Genomic DNA, 14,984 nt, shown 5'->3' with positions numbered 1-14,984 from the left:
TTTCGACTTCTTGGAAAACCAACCGGATTGGTGTTTTGTACCATAAAGTACTCTATACAATAGGTAATCGAAATGGTATAATGTTCACCTGATTGAACGTATATATGGTAATGAAATACTAGTTGCGGAAATCCAATTATTTTTAGCAAAATGATCAAAAAGTTATCTAACTCCATATGTCCCTTGTTGTTTATTCAAATCGTTTACAATTACACATGATAATAGTTGGCCAGAATACCTGTCGAACTGATGCAGTGCTGCTAGTTTATCTTTTTTTATTACTTCAAAAAATCGAAAACGTACTCTTACTCCACGCGCACTCTTGCCCCACTCTACTCTAAACATAGAATATTATCAAAATTCCAAAACAGTATTCTTCAATTTCGGGTATCAAGATCCAAATGTGTAAAGCAATAGTAATTCTTAGAACATGCTTGAAAATGAGTACTTGGGGCAACAGAATATTGAGAAAAAGCTCTTACGAGAAACACTCCTAATAAACTTTTGAGGTTCTCGAAAAATCATTTCCCAAGTAGCACATTTCTATCAAATCTGGTTGCAGCGACTTGATTGTGACTAAATTCGGTCACATATGAGTTACGGCAACTGACTCAAAACACGGGTTCTTTGTCAGTCTTGGAACTGCAATGATTCCGAGGAGATCACAAAATCGAGAAAAAAAATTGGCTGAAGGCTTTCAACAACAGCCCTATGTGTTTTCCACATACCTACAGCATGATATAGGCGGTTCTAATCATAGAGCTTCAAGTTAAGATTATTTTGTTTGCTGTATGATTCAGCATTTACAAGCTATAACCTTTGGGGACGAGTACAGTGACGTGAGATGAGTCGATTTTGGCTAATCTCATGTTAGTCGACCATGTAATTGAAATGGGATCATACGACTACTCTCACTTCCTTCGAGATATCTTACGTCACCCTACTCTTAGAATAAGCTTACTTATCCCATGCCCTTCATATGGTTCGAACAACACGATTGGATTTGGATTGACTTACGTTCTTATCATCTACCTAATCTGTAAAATGAAAATGAAAATATCAACCTATTTCTTTTCAACTTCGAAATATTCGATCCACACGGACACGATCATCCAAATAAATTGACCGTTAATTCCTTTCTCTTTCTGGTACCATTACAGCGGATAACGGTTCGTCACAGTCACCGCAGGCGCTGACCGGTTCTCGGCGGGGCAAAAACATGAGAGTCAACTCCAATGATTCGAAGGATGGCAGCGATCTCTGCCTTTCGCCAGGATGCATCCATTCAGGTCAGTGTGCTAATTTCAAATGGCGGTAAAATGATATTTAATACGAACTTGTACCAAAACAGCATCGAAAGCATTGGATCAAATGGACACCAGTGTGGAACCGTGTGACGATTTCTACAACTACGCTTGCGGTAATTTCCTCAAGGAAACCAATATTCCGGATGAGAAGGTGTCGGTTAACACCTTCTCGGTGATTGGAGATCGGCTGCAGGAGCAGCTACGTTCGCTCGTAAGTGATGACATTGACGAGAATGAGGCCACTCCGTTCAAGCTGGCCAAGAACATGTACAAGCTGTGCATGAACAAGAGTGAGTAAAGGTGATTGACCACGGTGATAATTTCTACGATTAATTATGATCATTTTATAGCGAGGATCGAGGAAAAGGGCATCAAGCCATTACTGGACATTTTGGACTCCCTAGGAGGGTGGCCTGTTTTGAGCGGCGACAATTGGAATGCGGATTCTTCTTGGTCCTGGACCAAATCAGTGAAAGACTTCCGCCTGAAGGGCTACAGTACCGATTATTTCTTCGACTTTTCGGTTGGAACGGATTTGAAAAACTCGACCCGTAGGATTATCGACGTAAGTATAGTTTAAAGCTCAACACTGTCGATATTATGTTTTTAACAGGATTGGCTTATGATTGGCACAACGAATTGGAACAGTTGTCATCGGTTTCGACCATACAAATATGCATTTTAAGCAAAAAAAAGAGATCTGACAAGTACAACACATGGCGGTAAACCCTAAATATTGATATTCAATAATTACACTTAGCAAAATTTGAAAAAAAAAAATCTTATCTTAGTTTGGCTTCACAATCCAAGGCTAAAGTTTGTATGGAGAACTAGTGATGTTAGATCCAAAAGACATATCAAAGTTACATTTATCAATATCTATTCATATTATTTGCCTAACTTTCTGTCCGTTGTATAATGTTAGGTATTAATTTTTCAGTAGTACGTTCTTCGGTCGAAGACGATGATTTTGTATTTTTGTAACCCGAACCTTGAAACAAATAAATCCTGATAACAGAGAATAAAATTTCATGCTGAGCTACTGATTGATTGGCTGATTACCTAGTTTGTAGACAAAATTGATCGCGCAAATCGGGATTTGCTGAAGCTCAATAAATTTAGACTTATGCGCCGCCGCGCCACGCTGCCCGTTATTTTCTTACATCGCCACTGCCACTGCCAAAAATGAATCAACGCGCCACCGCATACAAATTTTCCACGCCGCCGAATATTTTTCACCACGCCGGTGGCTATTGAACGACTATTAAACCAGTAGGTTAACGGGATTCGTTCTGAGTATTTTTACTGGTTCATCCTATCGGAAATATATATTTTTAATCAAAGTAATATTATTCTTCTTCTGTTCATTAACCACTTCCACGGTTATCAACTGCGAGGTTCCTAAGCCAAGTTACCATTTTTGTGGTGACCGTCCTTAGCCTAGCGGTAAGATGCGCGGCAATAAAGCAAGACCATGCTGAGGGTGGCTGGAAATTGTCTCGACTTCCCTGGGCATAAAAGTATCATCTTGTTAGCCTTGTTAGCGCAGGAGGACTATCAGCTGAATTACGACATCAAATCTGTCGACGAGATGATCGCATCGTGGAAGCAGAAGGAGTTGCATGGGACGCACCCCCATCAACTGTAGCTGGAATATATCGACAAAGCGGCGTCGAATACGTGGCTGTTGCGGGGTGAACTCTTCTCAGAAAAAGAAGGATTCATGGTAGCCATCCAGGACCGGGTAATTGCGACGAAGAGCTATCGGCACTATATATTGCACAAAAACGTGGAGGACCGCTGCAGGAAGTGCAATTCAGTAGGAGAAACGATCGAACATATCGTGTCCGGGTGTTCAGCCTATCTCGGTCGTCATAACGAAGTAGCCAAGATTGTGCACCAACAGCTTGCTTTAAAGCTCAACTTGGTTAACCAGTTTGTCGCCTACTACAAATATGTGCCTGTCCCGGTTCTGGAAAATAGTTTCGTGAAGCTGTACTGGGATCGCGAGATCATAACGGATGTCCTCATTCGTGCCAATCGGCCCGATATTGTGGTCTACGACAAAAGGATGAAGCGGGTAACCTTCATCGGGTAACCCCTCATCGACATTGCTGTACCGCTAGACCATAATGTCCAAACAACATTCTCCATCAAGATAACAAAGTACCACGACTTGGCAGAGGAGTTGAAGCACATGTGGCACCTGGAGGACGTGTGTATAATTCCGGTTGTTATCTCAGCAACCGGTATAGTCCCGAAATCTCTTCTGAGATCCTTAGGAGAGCTGGAACTATCTCATAACATCCATAGCATCCAAAAGACAGTGATTCTTGGAACTTGCAGCATCGTAAGAAGATTCCTGAACCACCATAACTAATACATCCGGTGCAAACATTTATTATAGGATTTTAAGTCATCCGGCGAATGAGATCCACAGAGCCTAATCCCCTTTGGCATTCAGATTGCCCGGGGTAGGTGAAAATTCCCAGCACGCTTGCTAAGGAAGTGCCAAAACTCTATAATAAGAATATCTATAATAGAAGAATATCGTAAGGCTGACACAATGGTACTGCCGTAATCTGAAAAAGTGACTTATACGCCATTTTCCAAAAATGGTGTTAACGAGTACTACTCATCGAGAACTCTTTAACAGAAAAATGGAAAACATACATGTTGTACAATGGCTGTTACGTCACTTTTCCAGATTACGGCAGTATACTTTTATGTCCAGAGAAGTCGAGACAATTTCCTGACTGGGAATCGAACCCTTCTACCAGGTAATGAGACTACAAGCTACCAGATTATGAGACGCAGACTACGAAATTCATTGCTTTTCAAGAATTCAAGAAATTGCTTTAGAAAACTGTGAAAAAGTTTTATTTGAACTTCTTTAGTGTTTTGATCTGAAATTATATAACGATGTTGAACTCTATAGATTAAAAACCCAGATTAATCCACCTAGCGTTGGTGGTGCCTTTCTCGCATTTAGTTAAGACACCAACCTTATATGGGGTTTATATGGTCCAATGTACCATTTTCTTCATAACTTTGAAACGCAATTACCGTTATAAAATTCAATAGTGATCAACAAGGCTTTGTCCCCTGTCGAATAAAACTTGTTGCGAGAAAATCGGTTAAGGATTACTATACGAAAAGTTGTCTAATGTTTTTTATAGCTTTTGTGCACACACATACACACACACATACACACCCCAAGCAGCACAACTTGTTTCACTACTGAACATTTCACTGTGTTGCAACTATTCGGCAAGAAACAATCTTTGCGTATGTGCCATCAAACATAACTCTCTTGCAATCTAAAAAGCGCAAGAGGTGGAGCCTACGGAAACATCCTTCGATTGCAGTAAAATTGCAATAATGTTGCAGAATACTACAGCGGAAAAAAATAAAATAAAAATATAAAACTGGATTCGATTTATGGATCTTGTGATTGATAGTCCTTCACTCTACCACAGCACCATTCAACACTTCGAAGGGACTGCATGTTGACTCACCATAAAAACCATACGATTATGAAGTTTTGTACTCGGGTTTTCTGTTACTTGATTGCACCATCACCGGGAAAAATTGTTAGTTTTCAAAACGTTGAACAATGCTAAATTAAACAAGAAGACACACTCAACTTATCTGCAACTTAAATTAAACAAACAAATAAATTTTGAAAGACGCATTGAAGTTACATGATAAAAAATATGCAACTTGATGATTTTGTTTCGTGTTTGCAACATAAAGTGCAGTATTCTTTGGTTGTTTGTTTCCAACTGTCAAACACGTACTGCATTGCAATGCTAATGAAACATTGATCACAACTCGAACGTTTTTGACATCTTGATGCAACTTTTTCGTGCTTTGATGTTTTTCCAATGCCTTTAATGAAACTGAATAGAAACAATGTGCTTTTTGGAAGATGTTGCGTGTGCTACTTGGGACACACATACACACGGACAGACAGACATGTGCTCAGCTCGTCGAGCTGAGTCGATTGGTATATAATACTATGGGTCTCAGAGACTTCTATAAAAAGTTCGTTTTCGGAGTGAAATGATAGCCTTTCGGTACAACTTAGTTGTACGAGAAAGGCAAAAACACGTTAATAAAGAATAAAAAATAATGAAATTTATATAAGAATTTTATTTAAAAAAATCATTTATTTTCATGTGCATTCGAGAAAAATTTGTGAAGGAATGTCCAGAGGACAGGGATTGCAGAAATCGCTCTCAATAGATAACGAACAAAGATAAAAGAGAGGCAAAAACCTCTTCGAATCATAACAAGCCATGAAAACAAAACTATCGCACGTGTATACAAGTTGAAAAAAAGCTTATTCCGATAGGCGGTCCCCACCGAGGGGGTTTGATAAAACGCGTTGTTCTCGCTCATTTCTTGTTTGGGGACCATATTTTTTTCGCACAGCTGTGTAAAAAACAAGTTTAAAAGCATCATCAGAACCGGTGCCCCCCGCAATTAGGGCTTATTAAAAGAAATTTATCATGGGTTGTAGCCCCCCGAATCAGTTCATTATATCGAAACAGCTACCGAAAAACGTCTCTCACGGTATGCTACCTATCGAGAGTCTATACAGACATGATAAGTGAGAGATTTTCTCATTCTGCTTTGGACTCAAACCCTGCCAGAGGAGTTTCTGAAGGAATTAATGACGAATTCAAAAAGAATTTCCCAGGTTGATTATTGGACGAATGTTTCGGGAAATGCCTCGAGGTATTTTCTGGAGGAATTCGCAATTGAATTTCCGTAAGTATTCTTAGAAAAAAGTCTGGAGATATTCCCGGAAGAATTCTCGGGGGTGAATGTTGTTGGGGTAGGAATTCTATGTGACATTCGAAAGGAGTTCAGTGGAAATTTCTGGGGAGTTCTCAAAGTAATTCATGAAGATTTCTTGGAGGAATTTCTAGAGGAACTCCAAGAAGAATTTCTGTGAAAAAAATCCTTGAGGAAAAGCTGGGGCACATTCTAGAGGACTATTCGTAAGAAAAATCTAAATAATCCCCAAGCAAGTTTCTGGAGGAGTTCATGAGGGAATTTCGTAATCGATCCTATGAAATTTCTGGAGACCAGAGAATTCTTTAAAGGGAATTTGGAGGAATTGCTTCAGGAACTTCTGAAAGAGTTTGTTCAGGAATCTCCAGATTAATTACCTGAGGGACTTCCGTACAAACTCCTGAAGGAATTTTCGAAGAAACTTCCTGATGAAATTCCAGGAAAAACCTTCGGAGGAGTTTCTGAAAAATCTTTCCGAAGAATTCCTGGAAAAACTTCCCAATATGGTCTTGGTGGAATCTTCCGAAGAATTTCTGGGAGAACTTTCAGAGGAATTGCTGGAGGAACTTCTGGAAAACTTCCTGGAGAAACATCCGGAGAACTTGCTGGAGAAACATCTGGAGAACTTCCTGGAGAAACTTCCGGAGGAATTCCTGGAGGAACAGCTGGAGGAACTTATTCCGGAGAAATTCCTAGAGAAACTTCCGGAGGAATTCCTGGATGAACTTCCGGAGGAATTCCTGGAGGAACTTTCAGAGGAATTCCTGGAGGAACTTTCGGAGGAACTCCTGGAGGAACTTTCGGAGGAATTCCTGGAGGAACTTTCGGAGGAAGTCCTGGAGGAACTTCCGGAGGAATTCCTGGTGGAACTTCCGTAGGAATTCCTGGTGGAACTTCCGTAGGAATTCCTGGTGGAACTTCCGGAGGAATTCCTGGAGTAACTTCCGGAGGAATTCCTGGAGGAACTTCCGGAGGAACTTCCGGAGGAACTTCCGGAGGAGCTTCCGGAGGAACTTCCGAAGGAACTTCCGAAGGAACTCCTGGAGGAACTTCCGGAGAAATTCCTGGAGGAACTTCCGGAGCACTTCCTGGAAGAACTTCCGAAGCACTTCCTGGAGGAATTTTCGGAGCATTTCCTGGAGGAACTTCCGGAGGAACTTCCGGAGGAACTTCCGGAGGAGCTTCCGGAGGAACTTCCGAAGGAACTTCCGAAGGAACTCCTGGAGGAACTTCCGGAGGAATTCCTGGAGGAACTTTCGGAGCACTTCCTGGAAGAACTTTCGGAGCACTTCCTGGAGGAATTTTCGGAGCATTTCCTGGAAGAACTTTCGGAGCACTTCCTGGAAGAACTTCCGAAGGAATTTCTGGATAAACTTCAGAAGGAATTCCTGGGGGAACTTCCGGAGGAATTCCTGGAGGAACTTCCGGAGGAATTCCTGGAGGAACTTCCGGAGGAATTCCTGGAGGAACTCCCGGAGGAATTCCTGGAGGAACTCCCGGAGGAACTCCCGGAGGAATTCCTGGAGGAACTTCCGGAGGAATTCCTGGAGGAACTTTCGGAGCACTTCCTGGAAGAACTTTCGGAGCTCTTCCTGGAAGAACTTTCGAAGCACTTCCTGGAAGAACTTTCGGAGCATTTCCTGGAAAAACTTTGGGAGCATTTCCTGGAAAAACTTTCGGAGCATTTCCTGGAAGAACTTTCGGAGCATTTCCTGGAAGAACTTCCAAAGGAATTTCTGGATAAACTTCAGAAGGAATTCCTGGAGGAACTTTCGGAGCACTTCCTGGAAAAACTTTCGGAGCACTACCTGGAAGAACTTTTGGAGCACTTCCTGGAAGAACTTTCGGAGCACTTCCTGGAAGAACTTTCGGAGCACTTCCTGGAAGAACTTTCGGAGCACTTCCTGGAAGAACTTTCGGAGCATTTCCTGGAAGAACTTTCGGAGCACTACCTGGAAGAACTTTCGGAGCACTTCCTGGAAGAACTTTCGGAGCACTTCCTGGAAGAACTTTCGGAGCACTATCTGGAAGAACTTTCGTGCACTTCCTGGAAGAACTTTCGGAGCATTTCCTGGAAGAACTTTCGGAGCACTACCTGGAAGAACTTTCGGAGCACTTCCTGGAAGAACTTTCGGAGCACTTCCTGGAAGAACTTTCGGAGCACTTCCTGGAAGAACTTTCGGAGCACTTCCTGGAAGAACTTTCGGAGCATTTCCTGGAAGAACTTTCCGAGCATTTCCTGGAAGAACTCTCGGAGCACTTCCTGGAAGAACTTTCGGAGCATTTCCTGGAAGAACTTTCGGAGCACTACCTGGAAGAACTTTCGGAGCACTTCGTGGAAGAACTTTCGGAGCACTTTCTGGAAGAACTTTCGGAGCATTTTCTGGAAGAACTTTCGGAGCACTTCCTGGAAGAACTTTCGGAGCACTTCCTGGAAGAACTTCCGAAGGAATTTCTGGATAAAATTTCGGAGCACTTCCTGGAAGAGCTTCCGAAGGAATTTCTGGATAAACTTCCGAAGGAATTCCTGGAGGAACTCCGGATGAAATCCTGAAGAAACTTCCGGACTATATCCTAGAGGAACTTCCGGAGGAATTCCTGGGCTTTCCGGAGGAATTCCTGGGCTTTCCGGAGGAATTCCTGTAAAAACTTCCTGGAGGTACTTCCGGAAGAATATCTGTAGGAATGTCTAGAGGCATTTCTTGAAGAATTTCTCAACGAACTCATAGAGGAACTCCCTGAGGAATTCGATGATGAACTTCCGAAGAATTCCGGGGGAATTTTTGACGCTTAAAATAAGTTCACGCCGACCCACGTTGCCACGCCGTCGCCGAAGATCACCAACGGCGTGACGCCACCACACCGTCGCCGCTGGCTAAAAATGGCCTATCACGCCGCTGCCGGTAAAATTTCAATCAGCGCACAGGTCTAAGTAAATTTTAAAAGCTAAGTTCGACAAAATTAAAAGTTGATTTTCGGCTAAAGTTTCCCGCCTTTTGACAGCGCTAACTGAGACCTCAGCAAGAACTCTTTAGAAAAAGAAACTAAAACTGCGCTGTAATCTCGGCAATAAAAATAAAGGTGTATACACATTAATTTCATTAATAGACACATAATTACCGTCTTCGACTAGAGGTCGTATAGATTAAAAATCGAATAACGCCTAGCATTATACAACGGACAGGACATTTACACAAAGAAACCTACACTCCACAGCACGCAAATGCGCATACGACACCCCCCATTGCATGGCAACGTAGCTTACATGTAGGTATATGAAATATTCTAGGTTTGTCCTTTATCTGCCAGATCAACCAGGACTTTTTCCCCGTGATTCCCTGGACAACGGTATATAGTTATAGTTTATATGCTATTTTTCTAAAATTATTTGTTAGAAAAGATTCAGAAAAAGCTTTACACAACTATATTTTTTAACAGATTTGATTTGATACTACCTGACGTGAATACTGAGTACCCATCTACTAACTTATTTCTATCTTAATTTTTATTCGCAGACGGATCAAGCTGCCCTTGGCATAAGTCGCGAGTATCTAGTGAAGGGCATGGAAAATCCGATCGTGTCTGCTTACTACAGCTACATGGTTGACATGGCGGTACTATTCGGAGCAGAAGAAGAACGCGCCAAACGAGAACTGATGGACTCGCTGAACTTCGAAATCGCTCTGGCTAACATTTCGCTGCCAAATGAAAAACGTCGTAATGCGACTGCCCTCTACAATCCCATGACCGTGAAAGATTTCCAGCACAAATATCCGTACACCGATTGGGTCGAATACTTCAACGTTATTCTGAAGGATACGGACATCGTGATTGATGAGAACGAAGTCATCATTGTCAGCGTACCGAGCTTCATGGAACAATTGGGGCCACTGCTGCAGAACACCCCCAAGCGAACTATGGCTAATTACGTGATGTGGCGCGTCAGTGGATTCTCTTCATTCTTCCTCACAGAGAAACTGCGAAAGCGGCAGTTGCAGTACAGTACAGCACTCAGTGGCAAACAAGAACAGGAACCTCGCTGGAAAGAATGCGTGGACATCACATCAGGAAGCCTTCCAATCTCAGTGGGGGCTCTCTACATTAGAAAATATTTCAAGGAAGATTCCAAGCGCGCAGCTCTAGATATGGTGGACGGAATCAAAAGTGTATTTGTGGACATTTTGAAGAAGGTAGATTGGATGGACGAAATAACTAGAAAATCTGCCCTTGATAAGGTTGACTCGATGGTTACTCACATCGGTTATCCAGATGAACTGATGGATGACAACAAAATTGCTGACTACTACAAGGATTTGAAATTCAAACCGGAAGATAACTATCTGAACACAATTTTATACATGAACCAGTTTGGAACTACCAAAGCGTTCAAGAAGCTTCGACAGGCTGTCAACAAAACCGACTGGATTACCCATTCTAGACCAGCTGTTGTCAATGCATTCTATTCATCTATTGAAAACAGTATTCGTAAGTACTTTAGAATAATCTGAACAATGCAGTGAAATTTTTCAAAATGTATTTCTTCTACAGAGTTCCCAGCCGGTATCTTACAGGGCCAGTTCTTCTCGTACGACCGACCAAAGTACATGAACTATGGAGCAATTGGATTCGTGATTGGACACGAAATTACTCATGGATTCGATGACCAGGGGCGACAGTTTGACAAAAACGGAAACCTTGTGGACTGGTGGCAATCCGATACCAAGAAAGCCTATTTGGAGAAGGCTCGCTGCATCATTGAACAGTACGGCAACTACACGGAACCGAATGTGAAGCTTAATTTGAACGGTATCAACACCCAGGGCGAAAACATTGCGGACAACGGCGGCATCAAGGAAGCTTACTACGCCTACAAAAAATGGACTGAGAAGCATGGTCCGGAATCACGTCTGCCTGGGCTGGATCTCACACCAGAGCAGATGTTCTGGCTATCTGCAGCTCAAACTTGGTGCTCAGTGTATCGACCGGAAACCATGAAGATGCGCATTACCACCGGAGTGCATTCTCCGGGTCAGTTCCGAGTACTTGGACCAATGAGCAATATGGTTGAGTTCGCGAAGGATTTCAACTGCCCGGTCGGATCGCCAATGAATCCAGCACAAAAATGTGAGGTCTGGTGAATCACATTTAATTCAAATTCTTTCTTAAATCCTTCCAATGTTTCAAAGCGCGAAACAATGTCTGCAATCTCTTCCTTATCTGCTATTTAACACCGTTACAAATTATCTCTCCTTTCGACTGTTCTAAACGGACAAAAGTGATATCGTAGGAACCCTCAGTCATATTGATTATTCATTTGTTGAAACGTACTTATAATTTCAACTATTGAAATTGAATTTTAAAAGGAACATTTTACTTAAGTATCATTACTTAAGTGAGAAAACTATAATATTTATTCTAACTGAACATATCAACCGAATATCGGTTGATTTTAAATGAAACTATGGAAAACATACACAAATACGACATAATAGAAATAAAAAAAAACTTATAAACAAATGCAAAAACAGAATCAATTGTTCGTCTGGCTTAGAACAAAAGAAACAAAGTAAAACGGTGCGCAATGTATGTGTGTAAATATGTCCGACATAATGCTTCAAAGCCATTTTAACTTATGTATTGTCTTTCTGATCATTCGTGTCCGGATTTTGAACCACGTGTAATGTACTTCTCGTTATATGAAAGTTAAAGCGTAACGAAATTTGTTGTTTGTATTTTTGTATTAGCGTAAGGTTTTACTGTAACACTGTGTCATGAAATAGAATGTTTTCTATTATATTGCCAGGACTTTTAATCTCTTTTTACATAATATCACCATATCCATATTTATGATTAGACTTTATTACTAGGAACCAGGGACGCCCATGCGTTTGTGGCATGGATGTCCGCACGTCCCGATCCAGCTCACTTTTTTTGACTCAGGGCCGGCACAATACCGCACTAAGGAAGCACTTATCTCTTTCTGTAGTAAATTCTCAACCTGTAAAAAGAATTGGTGCGAGAAAGTACGCGAATTCAAGTCAAATTAGGATTTTTAGGATCAAATTTTATTCACGGAATTCTATTCTGGCTTAGACTCTGGCTCGACTCACGATTTCGATGCTCGAAGGCCCGACGGACAGCCGGATGGAGTATGGCTACTTGCCACAATGCGGATTCCAGCACATGCTTGCCGGATGGGGAGTTCTCCGGCTCTCTGGCCAGGAGGGATGGTTTCACAGCACATTGGAGCGACTTCGGCTCAGAAACAAGATAACACTAGGGCTTCTGTTGGGTATGCGCACCTCAACTTTCTTTACAGCACTCAGGGCAAAAGACCATTAATGGTACACTCTAACTTTCACCTACTCAGTGACTGAGTAAAATGGCATTGCCGTCTTTTTTCTTCCCACGGAAATTTTACTCAATTTCCGTCAAAAGCAGGATTACTCATAGTTTTGAGTTGTCCTGCTTTTATCGGAAATTGAGTAAAATTTCCGTGGAATAGAAAGAGAGATCTCCTTAGCCGTGCGGTAAGACGCGCGGCTACAAAGCAAGACCATGCTGAGGGTGGCTGGGTTCGATTCCCGGTGCCGGTCTAGACAATTTTCGGATTGGAAATTGTCTCGACTTCCCTGGGCATAAAAGTATCATCGTGCTAGCCTTATGATATACGAATGCAAAAATGGTAACTTGGCTTAGAAACCTCGCAGTTAATAACTGTGGAAGTGCTTAATGAACACTAAGCTGTGAGGCGGCTCTGTCCCAGTGTGGGGATGTAATGCCAATAAGAAGAAGAAGAAAGAGAGATCAATACAATTTTACTCAGTCACTGAGTAGTAGACCAGTAGACCAGTTTTCTTTGAACTTTACTGCACCCACGAACGCGACTGGTTTTCGCGGTTGCAATACCGACCGATCATGCCTGACAACACATGCAACAACTCATCGTGATCATCCTCTGTAGCGTCTTCGTCTCCGCTTACGTGTTTCTTGCCTATCTCTGCCTGTCCCTGATCTCCTACTTCTGTCGAATTTTCAACGTCATCGACGTCTTCTATATCATTGTCCTGCGCTAGCTCCTGCGTCATATGCCCTTTAGTCAACTTCATCTTTCCCGACTTACCAATCTCCGTCTTACTACCTTCATACCGGCCAGAATGTTTGAAAACCACTGGAGAGATGGCTGTGCTGCCTGGAGCACCCAACGAGGCTCGGATGGATCGATCTTCTCCCAGACAGGTTGCACAGAAGGTTGGTTGGTTTCGTCCAGACGTCAGTACAGTACGGATAATTAATACAAATTTCTTCATAAAAAAATCAAATCTACAGTGAAGTCTGAACATATTGGTACGAGCGAACATGTAGAATAGTTGAAGATACTTTTCGTATTCTGTTAGTCATTTCCAACAAAACACTGAAGACGTTTTATAGAAAAAAAAACGTATTTGTCGACTCAGAATGGGATTATGTAGTAAGCATTAATAAAAAAATGTATAACATGTGATAACTAGAACACGCGGTCTTACTTTTCGTGGTTTTACACTTATTTTATTTTCACGACTGCGCGTGTCGGTTGCCGGATTAGAAGTGATACAGGAAGTACTTTCTAAATAATACAAAAAGGTGGGACTTTTGACATACATAATACACTGAACAAAATAATCAAATTGGGAAACACACTTATCGGAAACAACACATAATTGAAGGAAATATAGATTATAATAAAACACGGAAACGGAATATGTACTACAACTCGGCCACTCCTGACTACTGATCGACTCGATCAATTGGGCCTTTTGATCTCGATTGATAACATAGCAACAAACATGAACTACATTATATTTAACAAGTGTCGCTTTACTTATCAGTGCATCCCCTTTTCAGAAGGTGTCCTCCAATCTGCCCATTTCTTGATTCGGGCTGCCTCGATTATACCGTCATAGGGAAGTTGGGATATTTGACAATTCTCGATGTCTCGAATAACATAACGGTCGTTAAGAAGTACTTTATGTATACGATATGGTCCCTTATACTTAGGGTTAAACTTCTTGTTGGTTCCAATGGTAGTATCGACGTTCCGTATTACAACGTATTCACCTTCTTGAAAGACATTTGGTGTTGTGTGAGTTCTTTCATATAAAGCGGAACTCTTACTCTGAGAGTCTTCAATGTGACGACAAGCAGCGTCACGTAATGCATGTAAATCCCGAGCTGCATTTGAATCTGACCTATCTTCCAAATACTCAGACAGATTATCTACTTCCCTTCCTCGTTGACCAACTCCAAACAAGAGGACCGAAGGCGTTTGGTGAGTGCTAGAATGAACAGAATTATTCAATGCGTATTCCACCTTGGTTAACATTTTACTCCAATTAGCGTGCTGAACTGGTTCAGAAACTTTCCCTAGCATAGTCTTAAGTGCACGATTAACACGTTCCACCTGGCCATTTGCCTGAGCTGAAGCTGTTGCCACCTTTACGTGTTCCATATTGTTTTCCAACACGAATGCTCCGAATTCCAATGATGTAAAACACGATCCACGGTCACTGATAATCCTACGAGGTCGACTGTAACATTCAAAGTACTTATCCAAACAAGCACACACTTCTTTCGTACTGGTAGAATTGGCAGGGTACAGCTTAACGTATTTTGTGAAAGCATCAACAACAACTAGTATGTGCTTCCTTTTAGACGCAATAGACGGAAGGGGTCCGAAATGGTCAATGTGAATCGTGTCAAAAGGAACAGGTTTCTTCGGAATGCTGTGCAGCATACGACCACCATCGGATTTTGAATCGGAATACGTAATACAGCGGACACAATTTTTCACGTAACTTTCGACCTTATTCTTAAGTTTCGGAAACCAATAATGCA

At 41.8% G+C, this 14,984-nt stretch overlaps 1 protein-coding gene across 6 annotated transcripts in view; it reads left to right on the top strand.

The window, feature by feature from the left end:
- Positions 1 to 11,906, top strand: part of LOC134225491 (neprilysin-2) — a 115,277-nt gene extending 103,371 nt beyond the window's left edge. For 5 of the 6 annotated variants that reach the window (XM_062705603.1, XM_062705604.1, XM_062705605.1 and 2 more), the window contains 6 exons: positions 1,161 to 1,289; positions 1,352 to 1,597; positions 1,658 to 1,872; positions 9,327 to 9,377; positions 9,626 to 10,595; positions 10,659 to 11,906. In XM_062705603.1, coding sequence (XP_062561587.1) covers positions 1,161 to 1,289; positions 1,352 to 1,597; positions 1,658 to 1,872; positions 9,327 to 9,377; positions 9,626 to 10,595; positions 10,659 to 11,248 — 2,201 coding nt within the window. In that variant the 3' untranslated portion in view covers positions 11,249 to 11,906. The remainder of the gene's footprint in view (positions 1 to 1,160; positions 1,290 to 1,351; positions 1,598 to 1,657; positions 1,873 to 9,326; positions 9,378 to 9,625; positions 10,596 to 10,658) is intronic. The other variant, XM_062705601.1, reaches the window with a different exon arrangement.
- The last annotated feature ends 3,078 nt before the right edge of the window (positions 11,907 to 14,984 follow it).

This window comes from Armigeres subalbatus, chromosome 3, assembly GCF_024139115.2.
Source record: "Armigeres subalbatus isolate Guangzhou_Male chromosome 3, GZ_Asu_2, whole genome shotgun sequence".
In the NCBI taxonomy this organism is placed as follows: domain Eukaryota; kingdom Metazoa; phylum Arthropoda; class Insecta; order Diptera; family Culicidae; genus Armigeres; species Armigeres subalbatus.
This window is presented reverse-complemented; position numbering and strand designations above follow the sequence as displayed.